Here is a 17,364-nt window from a genome sequence, read left to right as displayed (position 1 = left end):
AGATACTTTAGCCTTTTTTTGATGGACCTAAAAGTGGCTCTAAAACACAGATGCCACAAAGTGTATTTCTAATAAGGAAAAAAAATCTGTAAAATTTACATTTTGCATGTTGGGAAAAATTCTGCAACGTATTTAGATTTTCCATCAAACAGGATTTCAACAATGTCCGAGTCTTATTTTTTTAAAAAGAGTTGTTGTTCTTGTAATATTTAAGGAAATAAAAATTCGAAGTTTTTCGTGAACATCTCCAGAAACATTTGGACTTTCTTCCGATTTTTAACCATATTCTGAAGCAGTATTGCATTACACAACTTGATCAAGCACGGGTATCTCTTTCAGTTACAGAGATCTCCATGTGCCACCTCCAAAAACGGAAGCTGCGCGTAAAGGTTGAAATGAAATAAATCACATGACCTAAAAGATTTCGGAAAGTTGTGAAATTATCGGAAAAAACCCAAATCATTTAAATCTTTAAAATTTTTCCTGAGTTTATTTTGAGAAATATTTGACTATAGATTTTCCTTCGTTGTAGCTTCTTTTATTTGTAAGAGTTTTCGACTTTATGCCGCTAAGAAAAAAGAAGAAACAATGCAAATTCTAATTCCAAAACTCTAAAATATGAAATATTTTTTCCAAAAGGGGGCAGCCCCACAGGCATATTGCCCAAATAAAACGTTACCATTTTATATCCAAAAACATATTTATTGCTCTTAATGACCACCATGTATTGCTTAACTTACCAACATCTATTTTGTTAGGATTACATGCAGAAATTACATTGCTAAATACGTAGTTTGGAACATAACCAAAACTAAATAATGTTCATGTGGTTTATTATTCAAAGTAAAACTGTTTCATACACTATTGTTTGCTTGTTTGTTTGTTTAACTCGCCGAACATTTTTCTTTTTATTTATCAGAGGGAAATATCGAAAATGGCAGGCAAATTTTGTAAATGGAAGATAAATGCAAACGTTCATTCAATTAAAACTAAAGGATATTCATTTATTTTGCATATAGATAGAACGTTGTATTATTTTAAGCTGCAAATACATAGAGGTATCATGCATTATGATGTTATGTGTAGTGCACGGGCATTCTACGGAAGTTATACAATTCAATAGCGGATCTGCCCACGCACTTACTCCAAATTAGACTTTCTTAAATCATTAGTGACGCTCTCCAATTCAATTTCAGATTCAGTGGTGTTCTGTTGCTCCCCTTGCGGTTCTGGTGCCGCTCCCTCCTTAGCTTCCTCCGCTGGTGTAGTTTTTCGACTTACCTCTTCATTGCCACAACATAGGAATCTTCCGCGATTGCCCCACCTTCGGCAAGGCATCCCTCGCCGACGAATCTTCTTGCTCTCCTCCTTGCTGGTAGACGGGTCTTCATTGTCGGACCTACCTTCCTCCTGACCTCTCGCAAATTGGCATGCTGCAGGGTTGTAGTGCCAGCCGTATTGGGCTTCACCACTTTCGTCGGTCCTACCTTGTTGTGCATGGCACTTCCCATAAGTCCAACCTGTGCAGCCAAATCTGCCTTTCTTTCCGTGACGTTTCCAGCGATGCTCCTCATTTTCGGTTGCGGTCCCTTCGCTGGTCTTACCTTGATCATCTTCACTCGACTCGCTGACATGGCACCGTCCTCTTCTTCCATGACGATGACGTCCTTGCTCGAAAAACATTTTCATGATTTGACGCATTTCCTCCTCCGGGGTTTGCGGGAGGTCGCTTTCGCTACCACGATGTCTTTCCCAACCCCTTGCCGTCCACATGGGGATTCCAAAGAACCTGAGTGGATGATGATGTCTGTCGAACTTTCCCCCATGTCCATGCCGGTCTTTGTGGTGATGGTGACGGTGATGCCTGGGAACGCCACGGTGGTGATGATGCATCATTACAATAACCTTGAAGCTTCGAACAGACGTGAAAGCGAACGCACTACTGAGTGAAGTTGGCATTACAACGGGTTTTAATAGCAAATAATACTGGTCGATCAACATTAGTAAGCGCTCAAATGATTTCTCCATTAACAGTTTTCTGGAGCTTTAAAAGCTTTTAATTTCCAATTAACTATGGCTTACAGAAGCTGAATTATACACAAAATTTAATGTTTTTATTATTGTTAAAGTTGTATAGGAGCTGAAACCCTGGAAGCAGGTTCAGTTGGACATTTAAGCTCGGGCTCCACTAGACTAATAATGACTTGATAGAATTTTTTCGTCAGGTTTTCATGTTAAGATCGATACATAAACGCTCTGCGATTTCAAATTGAGGCTGAACTAAAATAGAAGTGATGAAATTCTGATAATTCCTGGAAAAAATGACGCAGAACCTAATTGCGTCATATTGTTGCATGTTGCGAATACGGTTCAAGGTTATAGCATTTTTCAGTACCATTGTTCTAGTCGGCCATTGAATTTTTATTCTACGTATTTAAGGCGCATTTCTGATGAATAAAACAAGAAATAATAGTATAAAATAAGAAGCATGAGCAGTCACGGAAAAGGGTGAAATTTTGACTCGCCCTAATGAACAAAATTAGAGAGATTAGAGAGATATGAAGGGAGAAAGGTGTCAAAGGGAAAACACGGATAATTCTCTTTGTTGATAAGTATGCCGGATTGCTGTTGGGTTGTTGATGCATTTTAACGATAGCAGCATTTCCACCATTTGGCTTTTAAACAAAGATGCAACATGGTACACACATAATTAAAAATGTGCTCTAGGAACTTGTGAGCGACCAAAACACTATTTTCATTTAATTTTGCTGATGATTTGATGACTGTCGCCCAAACTTGCTGCAAGTCCTTTTATAGATGGGTCCAATCAACTTGGTTATTAACCCAAGAAAATTAGGTATACTTGGTAAGAAGCAGAGGGGCATGATTTGCTCTTGGAATCTCTAACAATGCTGATACTAGATTTGGAATAAATTATGAAAGAGTCAAGCGAATAAATGGGCAATTAGAGGGATAACAAAGGAGAATGACGATTTCTTGAGAGTGGTCTGTTCTAATTGCTCATATTTGAATATCAACCGTTAGAAGAGATGATGTATTGATTGAACCATGATCATGGATGAGGGCGCCACCTACAAGCACGTCCAGAAAAGGCAGTTTTGCTAATTAAATTTTCAAATTACACCAAGATATACTCTATTAGAGACAAACAACATATAATCATTATCTTCCTTGTTATTTGAGCGTTATTGAAAATAATACACTGGAATATGTTTTTTACTTCATCTCCCTAATTGATTATCGCGATGTGGCGATTAATTTGCAATATGCTATATTAGTTTTTTGTGACATTCGCCTGGCATCAGTTATGTGATTAAATAATTAAACAAATCTAAAGCAAACATCGAGCTTTGTTGAACTGATCGTTATTTATGAATTAGACCCCTCAATATATAAAATCAAAACGCCGAGAGATACACGTAAATAAATAAAATATATTCATTTTAAACACGACTACATTCTAAAAATCACAATCGTAATAACAGCAACAACAATGACAACAAGAAATCAAAATAATAAACGAGATTTTGATTTAATCGTTTCTCCTAGAATCGTCACTGGCAAGATCAGCAGGAACTGAAGGCCCAATAAATTACTTAAAATAATTGAATATTTGGCAAAGAAGGCAGACTTTTTATTGTTTCTTTCCGTGGCTGTAACCGTATTCTTTTCCTCCGGCATGACCTCCTTTCTTTCCGTAATCCGAGTGATGGGCGTGGTGCTCCTCGTGTCCTTCGTGTCCCTTGTGCCCTTTGTGATGCTCGTCGTGGTGTCCCTTTTCAGATTCTCCCTTCTTTCCGTGGTGCTCCGCATGGTGCCCGCTCTTGTGAGAGCCTCCCTTCTTGTGGTGTCCCTCTTTACCTCCGTGATGTCCATGGTGCTCTCCGTGTTTGCTATGGTGGCCTCCTTTGTGGTAGTCATCATAGAATTTGTGCTCCTTATGGTACTCATCTTTGTGCGACTTGTGATGATATCCGCTAGTTTTTTGACCCTTCTTGTGCCCCTTCTTTTCCCCGAATTTCCCCTCTTTATGTTGCTTCCCTCCAGCATGGTGTTCGTGATGGTGTCCACCTTCATCGTGGTGGTCCTTGTGGTGGCCCCCTTTCTCCGCATGGTGTCCTGCCTCATCGTGCTTGTGATGTTTGCCATGATGTTCTTTTTCATGGTGATGGTGGCCTTTGTGCCCTTTCTCTCCTTTTTCGCCGTGCTCGGAGTGGTGGTGAGCGTCATGTTTATGCCCTCCACCTTCTTCATGGTGGCTGGATTGGTCATGTCCTTCTTTTTTCTTATGACCACTGGCTGCAGGAATGAGATCCGACGGGGCCGCCGCTAACACCACAGCTTGTGCCAGGTGACTCGGCGCCGCCACCGGAGTGATGGCCTGCAACCCAGATTTTGGTACCGCAGGTGTAGAAGCAGAAGTGACTACTGCAGGAATGACTTTTGTCTCTGCAGGTGCTGGTGTTATAGAAGCTGTAGCTGCTTTGGATTCTCCATTGCTCTCCACGATCACCCTGGCAGAACCGAGTGCCGCCAGGAGACAAACACTGAGGCCAGCGAGAGCAACTCTCATGGTAGCACTACGAGCACTTTAACGTAAATAATGTCACTGCAGTCTAAAATTTGCTATTTATATTAGGCGGTTTTGCTACAGTCAATTTTCTGCTCCGATGGATCATTAGCGAGGCCTTTTTTGCCAAACTTGTTGAAAAATGTGGTCCAGTGCAATATCTACAGTTTTTTTGGTTGCATATTTTGGTCGGTGGTTACTTTTGATTTCATCCTTACGTAAAGAAACTTTCACCATTATTCTATTTAGCAGGTTGAGTGAACCCACAAAATACACTTTATCTAGGCCAGTTGGAACCAAGTGGAATTTGTTCGGTCTGCCGTGTTGAGAAAAACCGAGAGAAAAAACATTGAAATAAAGAATGTTTGTAGATATGCTTGTTTAAATAGACTTGACCCTGAACTGTAATGTAGAATTTTCTCTGACCGACTATGGAGTGCATTGCGATCAGCTGTTTTGCTTGGGACATGCACTGAATGGTTCGCTGTTTGAGCTGAACATGGGAGAAAACCTGTTGGGTTTATATGGTTACTTAGCAGAGTTGTTTTGTCCTGCTTGTCCCCTTTTGAAAAATCATCGGTTTTTCCATAATCTCCTGAAATAAATTCATAAGTTGTCTACTATAAAACTCACGGTGAGTCCCATCCAGATTAGTTCCGACTAGCGCAAAATATTTAAATTCAGCATGACATTCTAGCAATATCAAAGACAGAATCTCCGTTGTTTTGAATAAAATTCAGGGCGCGCTTGAGGAAATTTAGGTCACAAACTGTCACAAATCCAATAACAAAATATTGGTTGATTTGCACGGCATCGGTCTTGGAGGAAGAGTGACCCGAATTGGGAGTTGGTTTCGAATGATACAATTGCTCATCTATTCCAATTTTTCTTCTGTCTGCTTCGTCCAGGTTTTGGCTTTTTTGCAGGCCAACAAAAGGCCTTCAGAGACATGTTCAATGTTAGGAGACATAACGTCAAGAGTTTGCCTCAGCTTCGTTCACATGCAGCGAATTCAAGCAGTATCTATGCTGTCTTCGCAGAATTCTCGATCCAGATTGCCTGATATGTACATATAAATAAGTTCAATCTTCTCCTTTATATTTCGAGCTTCTATGTCGTATCTCCTAGAATATTCGAACGTTGTGGGTTTGAAATTTCTGCTAATACACTTCTAGAAAAATGTGAATTTCCTACTTCATGGGTTATTACGAGTATTATGGCCGCGGAAGTTCAATATCCAATTTTGCGGCAGCCACCGCATCGAATGGCCATTATAGTTTTGTGCTTGAACGGATTTAAAATATCTAATAAAGAACATTGGAAATTTTACTATTATGCCCGATAAGAGAGATCCCCGTTCTCCTGTGCATGTAATGTTGTTAAGCATTACATTGTTGTGCGGGTAAATTTTTTTCACCATGCTGAACAAAACCAACCGTCGTTTAAACGCACGTTTCTCGCCAGATTAGCGTGGGCTGCTGAAAATTTCAGCCCTGAATTTTTCGAGATAAATCCCGACGTCATTTAAAAACCTAACACTACAACATTACATAACTGTTGGGAAATAAAATTCGCAGGGCTAGTTAGAGTCCCAGGGATTACCCATGGACAAAATTGGCCGAACTAAGCTGCAGTGTGGCCAAGTAATTTGCATATGTAAACAACAGTCGACGTAAATGAATATGTTATGAAAATTCGGGTGGATTTTTGTCCCCTGGAGTCCTAATTAATTTACAAACATTAACTAGTTTTCTGCAGCTCTATAATACGGATAAAAATCCGTTCTAAGAGAGGGCTCACTAGGACCAAATTTGTTTGACTTTGAGATGGAAATATACATATTAAATGCCACGAATAAATATAACGTTTTACTGAATTATTCCACTACTTTACTGCTGCATTGCGAACAAGTTTTGAGTGGCAAAGCAAGCAAGGGATTTAGTTCTAGTTGCCACGTTTGAAAAGCGGAGCTTGCTGGATCTAGTTTCGTATTCAAAACAGTGTCTGGAATGAAAGCCTCAAGCAAATGTATGGAAGCGATTCTTTAAACCGTTCCTCTTTATATGGGTGAGCCGCTGATCGACCGAAAAAATAAATGATGACAAATTCGCACCAAAGTGTCGAGATTCGTGTTTTATTGGACCGTCGATACGAGGAAATAGGAAAATTTAGAGATTTTCCTTTGGTTGCAAATACGTGCTTAGAATAACCTGCCTCACCCTCCGCACCTAAACAATAAACTCTTATATGAGCAGTCCAAGGATTTTCACCACTAAAACTTGAAAATTTTACGGCCCGAACGAATTGGGTCGGCATCGAAATGAAACACGTTCGTTAAGTTGGTAGTTCGAGTGTTACAAATTGGCCGCAAAACTAAAACAACATGTAGAGACGTCTAAATATAACTCTTCTGGCATTGGAGTGTAACCAGAACGGGCAATCATCGAACTATGTCAATTTGTCTGTAATGCCTAATTGAGTTTTCCAGTTTTAACGAACCCACAAACCAATGAAGCTCGTTTAAGAGCTCAGCCCACACATGATGGAAAAAATGAGCTGTATCCTGTATCGGTTCGTTTTGAAATTTTTACTACTGGTGAATTTCACGAGACAGAGAACGTGTATTTATTCTGCCCTTTGTCTCTGTTTTGTGTACGAGTTTATTTTCCTCGATGTATACAATTTCTCATAGGATTTTCTAGCTTATCTTGTAACTCCAGACTTCTAGTTCCAATTACTTCTTCAGGCGTTTACCAGAAAATTTAAAACAAGCTAGTTATATGCCAAGCAAGAAGAGAAAGAGAAAGAGCGAGGAAGAGAGAGAAAGAGAGAGAAAGAGAGAGAAAGAGCGAGAAAGGGAGAGAAAGAATGAAAGAGAGAAAGAGAGAGATAGAAAGAATTATCACTTCATTTTTGTCTTAATTTTGTTATTTTTTTTACGAATTGTCTCTTTGGATATTATTAAAAAATTCAAAAAATATTAGTTATTGACCATTGAAAAGACCGAAAGAACTGCAATTTTCTGCTATTTGTGTATTTATTTTGTTCACTAGTTCATTGTTCCTGCTGCCTATATTTTTTCCCAGTCTTCCCTACTACCGTGGTCCAAGATTTTCGCTGAATCTGTTCGACTTTACTGTAGCTACACAATTTTTTACGCTTCTCAATTTGCTTTTTATGCAGAGAACCAAGTCGAAACTATTGTCCTTCCTCCTGTCCTCAGGTTTCATTTACACTTAGGCGAAAGCTTGTTCTATATTGATTAAAGAAAATGAATGAGATTCCATTTGAAGAAATTTTCAAAAGCTCAGGTAATTATCTAATTAAATTAAATAAAAGTTCCGACTTGGACGGAAAGCAAACTTCACGAAATTGGACAAATTTTAAGGACCAAAATTAAATTCCCTCTCTACGAGTCCCCCACTCAAAGTTTAATAGATTTGAATATGTTTTTTGCTGAAATTCCAGAAACGGACTTACTTGCAAGGGCCACATTTCTTGAGTACAGTAGAGTGGAAAAAATTGATTGTCTCTAAATCCTATGCATGACCAAGCTCGAAAAAGATGCCCTAATGTCGTTTATCACGAAAGAACTAAATTTTTCCATTGCTTGGAATAATCATTAACTTTAATGACAGATAATAAATAACGATTGGAGACTTTGAGCTTAGTCAGGCACTGCAGTCGACCTTAATCCATTAGGAAGCCGGTCGCTTTAATTAATTTTTGTGCACTGGCAACGTCGCAACAGACTGTCGCCTTTTCCCGAGGGAACTTCTTCGTCATTAATTAATCAACCACACCTTTGAGGAGCAAGCAGGAATTCTTAGTAGTTAAAATTGCACTGTGAAAAGCGTTCCAGTTCAAATCGTCTGGAGTGACTCGTTAAGGAAACCGGAAAAGTTCCCAAAGCGCCGCCCCTGGTTTATGCCGCTAATAAGCCCCATTAAAAGGCAAGTATCGCTAAATAGATGTAAATGAACGTCCTTCAGTTGGAAGTTATTTTGCGGAAAATATCTTAATCCGTGTTTTCGAAAGGCAGCCGTAGTCGTTCTGTGAACGAAATGGTTACAATTTCGAGGCAAGACAAGCGACCGAGGGAAAACTGGCACAAGTGCAAGATCTAAGATAATTTAATAGTATAAAGTGAGCGACATTATCAAGTCGCTTAAATGCTTCTTCACTCACGCAATTTTATATTTCAAAGACGGCGAATGAGGGGAGGGTGGTACATAAAGTGATATTTCTGGAACTAGACCATAAAAGGTATTGCCTGGTTTGATCGGGATAACTCAACGTTGATAGATCATACAAAGGAGTCAAAGAAGATTTATTTCCATCATTTCTATTCTACATGATTTTATGACAATGATGAGATTCCGATATCCCGTGTGAGCTGTGACTTCGAACAGTCCCTTGGGATGTTCGTTTCATCAAAGCTTTGCCTGTCAATATCTTGGGAATTTATGCGCTGATTGACATAAAAAATTCATGAAATTAATTGCATCGATATGCTCTCTAGGCCGGAATAAACTAGATTGAAATGCCTTAAGGGAATCAACTTAAAATTGCTGCTAAAATCTATAACGTGATTCTTTTTCTGAGGTCAACCACCATTTTTCCACCCTAGATTTTTTTTTGATACACCACTGGTCACTCAGTTTCTGAAAATCTAATTCTTTGTTCAATTTAGAAACTTTTTGTCTCTCAAATTCTTTTGTATCTGTAACTGTTTCCGACCTATTTGTGAAAATAACGTAGAAAACACCCCAATTTTAACCTAATTTGCCCATATTCGGAGACTTACCCGAAAAACGTCTGGACTTGGATCTAATCAGTAGAAAAAAATCGTGCACTGTTTAAAAATAAGGAAAAAAAGCGAGAGGCTAAAAAGTTTCAGCGCTGAACAAGGAATTCGAATTTCAGGAAGTGAGTTACCAGCGGCGCAGCCCAAAGCAGTTTTGGATGGCAAAAGGGAGCCTGATCCCACAGAAATACCACCCTGCAGATTAAAATTTTTCTGTTTGGTCTAGCTATGTGGTCCTTAACTTACCGCATGCCATAGGCAGTGGTCCAGCGATGCAAGAACACGCGTTTAATCATTGCAGGGTGAGATGTAGGAATGTAGGTGGAATGCGACGTGTTGAATCCCCTCTATTTTGCGGTGTGAGGAGGTCGTTAGAAGCGGCCTCCCCGGTTTACAAGAACGCTGGAGGGCCCCTCAGAGAAGTCCGCATGCTGAATGGGTCAGGAGGGTGCTACCAAGTTGGAACCCTCCAAAGGCAGGTTGCGTGTGAAATTTAACCTTCCCTGGGGCCTTTAGAGCTATAGGATTTCATGCGGAGTTTGTGGGTCATTATAGAGAACGAGCCGCCGTAATGTGTGTATTATGGGGCTTATCACTTGGGGAGGCGATAGGTTAGAAGAAGCTATTTGATTAAGTATCCTTTAGAGCCCCGGTTTCTGATTGCTTTGCGACTTAATGGATTTTTCTGAAGAATACTGAATAGCCCCCGTGGTCCTTTTTTATTTAAGATTGTTTTTTCCGAGGCTGCTTTCTTCCCAAAATTACTCTGCCATCCAAAATCTTACGCTGATTTATAGCATTTTTGATACTTAATTTCAGAAGCTCCAACATTGCATAAACAATTTTTTCTGTTACTAAGACAAATGATGACCTGGGCGCATTTTTCCGTAAAAAAAGTAAAATCTGATTAAAAATTCGACAGAGGCAACAAAAACTCATGGGTTTTATTAAGGCATAAATCCGGAAACAGATGGTACAAGACTATAAAAAGTAGATTTAAACGGCTGTTAGTATTTCAGAAATTAATTTTTGATTGCACAGTTTTTAGCTTGGTGGTTTTATTAAAGAGAGTATTTCATACGGGAAAGAAATTTATTCCCTGCGATAAGATTTTTATGCTAATTCCAAGGTGCAGGTAAAATATATGTCGGGCAATTTATTTTATGTATCGCCGTTGTTGCTGTTGTAAGTACAGAGCTTATTATGTTTTATGTCTCTAAATGAAGACATTTATGGTTCGAGAAAAAGCCGCATTCCTAGTCAAATAACGACAATCTCTAGGTGTTTAAAGTTAACGCAGAAAAGTCCGTTTCCCTGCAAAATAAGAACTGAAGGGCCTCGTCGAGGCCACTTCAGGACTGAATGTCAACTGGATCGTAAAGGCGGAATTTTACATGAAAATAAAGTAATGAAACGCTTCATTAAAATAGTAAATGGGGCCCCAACGGGAAGGCAGAATGATGAGGATAAGCCTCGAAATAAAACCTAGAGAACGGCGGTAATTTTCTGCAAAGCAGAATTTCAAAAGTGGTTGTTATACATTTTGCCTTTGTGTACTTTAAATTAACCGTCGGATTAAAAATTGCCAGCCCTAAGGCTGAGTCGGAAAGAAGTATCGGTCTCCAGTTTAATAAATTTGCTGCTTGAGCCTATAGAATAAAGAAACCTTAACCCAGAGCTGAACTAGACATTAATCATCCACCTCTGGAAAGAGTATAAAAGTTCCCACATGCACCCACCGTGAAGTAAACAAAAAACTCATTTAAAAATCCATATTTGTGCGATTTACCAATAAGTAAACAAACGATTTATTGCCGATCTATTTCATTCGGATAAATGCGGATGACATCTGGATAGTTAATCATGCTTATTGGGGGCAATTTGTTACGTTCGCTAAATAGTTTTCAATTTTTCTGGCAGGTCTGCTTTGATAATTCGGGCTGTATTGATGGACCATTACAAGATCACTGTTATGGCAAACGTTGCATTAACAACGCCGTTGTGGAAAAGCGAATTAAAGGCTTAAATAACACGCATTTATTCGTCCGAACTAATTATTGTTATTGTCCATTGTTTCGGAAGCAGTCGAAGGTAAAATTTATGTGTTTGAACTAGACTCATTTCGCTGAAAATTATAGGAATTCCGGTTTGCCATACATATTGTCGATATGGTCTGGCATGATAATAATTATTATTATTAGGTGCTCTATCTGTGGCGATTTATGGTCGTTTTTGGGCCGCAAGACCGTGACTAGTCTAGAAAGGAAAGAACAAAGCGTTACCGTGGGGATAGGGTATATTATTATTAATGACGCAATTGCTTTCCGAACATTGGAAACTAGGTAACCAAGGCCGACCAGGGGCTCAAATCAATAGATTGAAGCGTAAAACAGCACCTTAAAAATTTAGATTAGTTTGGAATTCTCCTGAAAACTTCCCCACTTTTAAATTTTGATCTCCGACGCCGCGCGAATTTGTGGGTAAATCGCCCTCGGAGAGTACCTTAAATGAGTCCTGTCGTCGAGCTCGGGGGTAGCGACATCTCATTTGATTTCCGAAACATAAGGCCTTTGAAAGTTATTTTCGCGGTCTCGAAAGGTCTCCTGTAAAGCCCTTTCAAATCTGAAGATGAGGCCTTGAATTGCACGTCTAGCATGGCTCTGCGAAAAAATTCCCCAAGTGAATTTTCAAAGTTTTCAGTAGCGATTTCTTCAGGCTTTAACCCAAGCGGCTTAAGTGTAGTTAAAAAAATATATCTATTTTTAATTCAGGGTTGTACTCGAATATTTTCCCCTTCACCTACCCCAATGTAGGTCTCTAAAAGTCGCATGAAGTAAAGGGAATTTGCCAACAAAAGTGACTTTTAGGGTCTATAAGCATGAAAGCTGCTTATAAAATGGAATCGGTTCATTCGGAGCATTTATTAAAGCCATTAATTTAATTGGAAGTCCTCTTCTGGCTTATTGTTAAACTCGTTTTCAACTGGAACCAAACGGAGGGGAAATGTAAAAACGTCTAATTTTATTTTCGACTTGATTGAATAACGTCGTTTAATATATTTAGTCCCTATTTAATTACAATTTACGGCGGCAATAAAACTCCTGGGTAAACCCTTCGGAAAACCCTTTTCGGTTTTTTTGACGGCTGAATTATTTCCAGGCCGAATATAAAAATCGTCGCGCTCTAATTCGAGTCGACAATTTCTAGACAAACGAAAATGTCTCTGTAGATTGTTTTCGAGTCTTTATCCGGAAAGTTTCAACATAAATTTAAATGTACCCTGAGTGCTCGAAAAGTGAAAACTCTTCGCTAATCCTTGGCATTTTTGGGGCGGTTTCGCCTTCAATCCTCAGCCTGTAGAATTTTATTTAGCTCAAAGTTAGTTACATCCAATAAAGAAACTTTCGCCGAGCAGAACGGCGTATAAATACGGCCCTATTGTTCCTGTTTCTAAAATGTGTATCATAGCGTTGTAACTGCAGTGTTTATCTAGGGAAAAGTTTACTGAAGTAGTTCTGTCCTATGAATAAAACATAAATCTCTGCTCGTTCTTTCACTTGCAAATCTCGCTTTTTTTAGTCGAATTATCTGGAACTTGTATAAGCAATGAGAACTCCTAATAGCAACGGGGCTCTGATGGATTTTTAAAATATTCGATGCGGCCCTCTTCTCGTTGCTGCTATTAACCGCACACATGTCAAGCCGAATAACTCAATGAAAGGACTTTTATGGATTAATTTCCTACGGTGTATCAGCCGATAATTCCCAGCACTTCTGCAGAAATTTGGCGCCGCTTTCCTTGGGGTTTGGCGTTCTTTGACGTGCATTTATCGGCCTCGGTGCAAATAATACGGACCATTTTCACTAGAATTCCCACTTTGTTTAGCGTAATAGAAACTGCACTTTCGAACGTGTCAACAGACGAACAATTATTCATAAACCGGGACAATTCTGGTTCCGCAAATGCACATGGCATCTCCCACAGTTAATTATGGCCGCGATTTATTGAAGGCAATTTGTCGCAACAGCTAACATGTTTTTAATTTTTGGCCGCAACCAAATATTGTTTTTAGCAAAACTGCTTTGGCCCGGTCAATATTTTGAAAAATGGCCACTGTCCTAGTCCTGGTGATTGATGGGCTCCATTGTTAATCTCATTTGCCTAATGGATTCGACAACTTACTCGGATTGAATTACATTAATTGGTATCACATGCGAAACGCACGTAGAGAATTATATAAAATCTTTTGTTCCAGGTAAGAAAGCGTCGCCATTATGTGGTAAGTTGATTTACACTAATTCCCAGATCAGGAATGCCCGTAATACGAACAGGAACAATGCGACAGTATTAGAGAACGGCCTTATTGAACACGTACATATGTCAGACAATTTGAATCCAATTTAGTCTAGATTGGATACAAGAGATTCAGAGGTTTGGCCATTATGCAGTTGCCATGGCTGAAATCGGGCTAGTTTAGTGGGTTTCAACGTTTTAAAATATGGTGCCCTGTGGGTGAGAATGGGGGGGACATGGCCACCCTATTAGAGGGTTTTTGTCAATTTAATGTGCTGTTAATACTGCCCTTTAAATCGTTTTGACACCTGTCGATTCCAGCGTGTCTGCACACACTCGTTTCACAGGCAGTAATCGATTGCGATGTAATATCATGATGGGATTAAGAACGTAGAAAGGTAAGCCTCATGGCAGATTTGATACTTTGGCGGTCTAAAGATACTTTTCGAAAATCTTTCCGAATTCTCCATTTTTCTCAATGGAGTAGATATTTTCTTCTTAGGAAACACAATCCCTTAGGCTGTAAATTCTTGAAAGCAAACAATTTCGTTTAAAATGACGCCAAGAATGACTTGAGCTGCACGAAGGAGGTATTAAGAATCCGACAAAATGAGAATTGGTCATCTTCAAATTGGAAACATTCGTATTTTTGATCATCGATTTATTTACTGTCGAATATTAGTATTTCTGAGTTTTTCAAATCTTGTCTGAAAACATTGGCGAGTCGCCTTTTTTAGCCTAGAGGCAGCTTTTATGGGTTGAAAAGTGCTCTTTTCTAATTATTAGAGATCAACTGAAAGTATGCAGAATCAAATAATAGAAACAAAATAAGCTCTTTAATTAAAATCCTTTTCCGTCTGGAATATTTATCTTTCCAACTTCGTAGCTTTAGACATTAATTTATTAATTGACTCGTCTAAGACGTTCTACTTTTTTAAGTTTTTCATCAGGTAAAAGCAGTTGAAGTTTTTTCCAGTTAAATTGATTAAAACAGGACTTCAAATAGAAATGCTTAGAGGCATCATTTTTCAAACTGAAGACTCATAATTTGAACTAAAGAATCTCCCATTATCCCTATAAGCCGAAACCATTACTACTCCTCTTTTATATTGCTAGTAGTTAAGGATCATATTCAGTTCAAATCATGTCTAGTGCAACAAGGTCTGATAATTTCCTGGTTTTACTCCATTTTATTTGTAAAGAAATTCTTTTTTTTTTCAATTTATATTGCACTACAGACTGTTCTATAATCTCTCCATCGCCTTCTTTGTTTAGTTCCTTTTTATTGATTTATTTGTGTTTTATATTTTTTGATTTCCATTTTAATGTGATTGTCAATATTCTTTTAAATTAATAGACAGTTCAAGTAAGATCAGAAACGTAGCCCTATCTGTCCAAACTGCGTTTACAATGAATCTAGAGTTCGAATCCGTATCTGCCCAAAATGCTTTTACGATGGTCGAAGAAATCGAATCATATCATATCTTTGAAAGCTCCGTTTACGATAGACGAAGAGTTCAAATACGTATCTGTCCAAACTGCAATTACGATAAATCTAGAGTTCGAATCCGTATCTGTTCAAGCTCCGTTTACGATAGATGAAGAGTTCAAATACGTATCTGTCCAAACTGCAATTACGATAAGTCTAGAGGTCGAATCTTCACCTGTTCAAGCTCCGTTTATGATAGACGAAGAGTTCAAATACGTATCTGTCCAAACTGCGATTACGATAAATCGAGATTTCGAATCCGTATCTGCCCAAAATGAAGTTTCCTAGACAAGAACCCGATTTTGCTTTTACGAATGATGTAGACTTTGAGTTTGAGAACTGAGTTGTTCAGCTGGAAACTGACTTTGCAAGAAACTACACCATTATCAAAATCGGTTTAAATTTGGGATTTAAAATAAGATCAGTGGCAACTAACGAACTGCAACACATCAAAATTTAATTACACATTTACTGACCAAACGATATCGTAGTCGTATAACTAAAAATGCCAATAAAATGCTTCGACGAAAAAAAATATTTTATTGCCACGAAAATTGAATTTAAAGGGGTGAACGGCGCTATTCTCTGGACAAATAAAATACATAAAATCTAAGTTATATAAAGCCAGAGATTTCGTAATATTGGATATCTCTGGGTGGTATGATAAAAGAAAATGGACCTTTGAGGATATGTTTCGGGCGGAAAGGCGAGCCGTCAGTCAATTGTGACCGTAAGGATTTCATTTATTTCTAATATGGTGAAAGTTCCGATAACGGAACTATTGACTTAGCCCTTCCGGGCTCAGACAAGAAGTAAAGGGTCTTTCAATAAGGGTCCTATTTCTCGGGTTGTTGGCAGGCTACACACGTGCTTTCTTTAAACTATTTTACAATCACGTGTTCAACAGTCAGGAAATGAGTTAATCTAAGTCAAAGTTTAATTTCCGAAACTTTTATCTGAATTTTCTGCCATTTCAGGGCTCAAAAATCAATTCTTATTCTGCATATTAGAAATCAGGATACATGGGGGAATTGCCGTACGAGAATGTGCCCGAACGCAGTCTTGTTGCATGTTTAGGTGGAAAAGAAAATTACACTTGTATCAGATCGGTTATGCTCTGCATGACAGGCTATTACACACCATTATATTGTCAAATATAAGTCTAAAGCAGGGAAATTTTAATGCAGAAATGCCAGTTAAATAGCCGGCATGTGAAGAGATTATGGGATTAAGAATGATTGCGAAGGTTTTTCTATTTGTGGATAGAGCAAATTGGACCACGTACTCGGGAAATCCAATACGAGTAAAATTTGCAAATCTGTTTTTTTGCAGTAACTTGGAAGTTTCAATTTGTGGCCCTCTGCAATTTTATGGAGCCCCATGTTCTTTCATTCTTGCCGTGGCAGTGGTGGCGTCATGACGAAATACGCGACACAAATGAGCTTTGGTGTCAGAGTCTCGGCAACAAGGGAATGTAAAATCCCAGTCGGTTTTTAGTGCCATTTTATAGCGTGTGTAATCGTAACTCCTGACCTATAAAAGTGTACGTTTCTATTTCAAACGAAAACATGTTTTTCCGTTTCGTATAAAACCATACTTAGAATGAATTTCCTACGCTACACTTTAATTAAATTTTATTTTATTTATCTCGCCCGCTTTGTCTGAATATGATGGTGGTTCGAGCATCGCAGCTCTCCAGAAAACATTAAAGCTTTATTATTGCCTTTTTTCCCTTTTTTTGCCACTAAATGCGCTATAAACAACAAAACTTTCCATCCCAATGCAGCTTCCAATCACAAGTTTCAGTTAAACTTTATGGACTGGAATTAATTCATTATATATAGCTTTTGTAGTTTTGCGCAATGTTTCCTTATCAAAAGCTCCACTCTTTCCGCAAAACTGTCTTATACGAGGAGGGTGATTAGCTCTGTCATATCGCTCAATGGCTCAATACATTACTCCTGGATGCTTAATTAATATTAACCATTCGATTAGGGAAACAGGGTTTCAAGGCAATTAGTAATGTTTCATTTAATAATGTCACTGTACTATCGGCGTTCAGGAACAGGTGTCTTTATAATGCAACGAATAAGCTACTTGGAGTCACTAGGAATTTTTTAAATGGGACTGGGCGTTTTTCTAATTTTGCCTAATCAAGTGACTCTTTTCCCGATTGAAATCGG

At 38.6% G+C, this 17,364-nt stretch overlaps 2 protein-coding genes across 2 annotated transcripts in view; one reads left to right on the top strand and one right to left on the bottom strand.

The window, feature by feature from the left end:
• The window catches only part of LOC136413319 (uncharacterized), a 133,842-nt gene that overhangs the window by 32,085 nt on the left and 84,393 nt on the right, over positions 1-17,364 (top strand). The gene's annotated exons all lie outside the window — the stretch shown is intronic.
• LOC136413138 (sarcoplasmic reticulum histidine-rich calcium-binding protein-like) lies at positions 3,439-4,900 on the bottom strand. Its single transcript, XM_066396524.1, has one exon. It carries the CDS (start codon positions 4,592-4,594, stop codon positions 3,656-3,658), a length of 939 nt encoding a protein of 312 aa, XP_066252621.1. The 5' UTR covers positions 4,595-4,900; the 3' UTR covers positions 3,439-3,655.

Source organism: Euwallacea similis, chromosome 13, assembly GCF_039881205.1.
Source record: "Euwallacea similis isolate ESF13 chromosome 13, ESF131.1, whole genome shotgun sequence".
NCBI lineage: Eukaryota > Metazoa > Arthropoda > Insecta > Coleoptera > Curculionidae > Euwallacea > Euwallacea similis.
This window is presented reverse-complemented; position numbering and strand designations above follow the sequence as displayed.

Excerpts from the sequence above, each read along its gene's own strand:
- LOC136413138 (XM_066396524.1), bottom strand. The coding sequence starts at position 4,594 with ATGAGAGTTGCTCTCGCTGGCCTCAGTGTTTGTCTCCTGGCGGCACTC.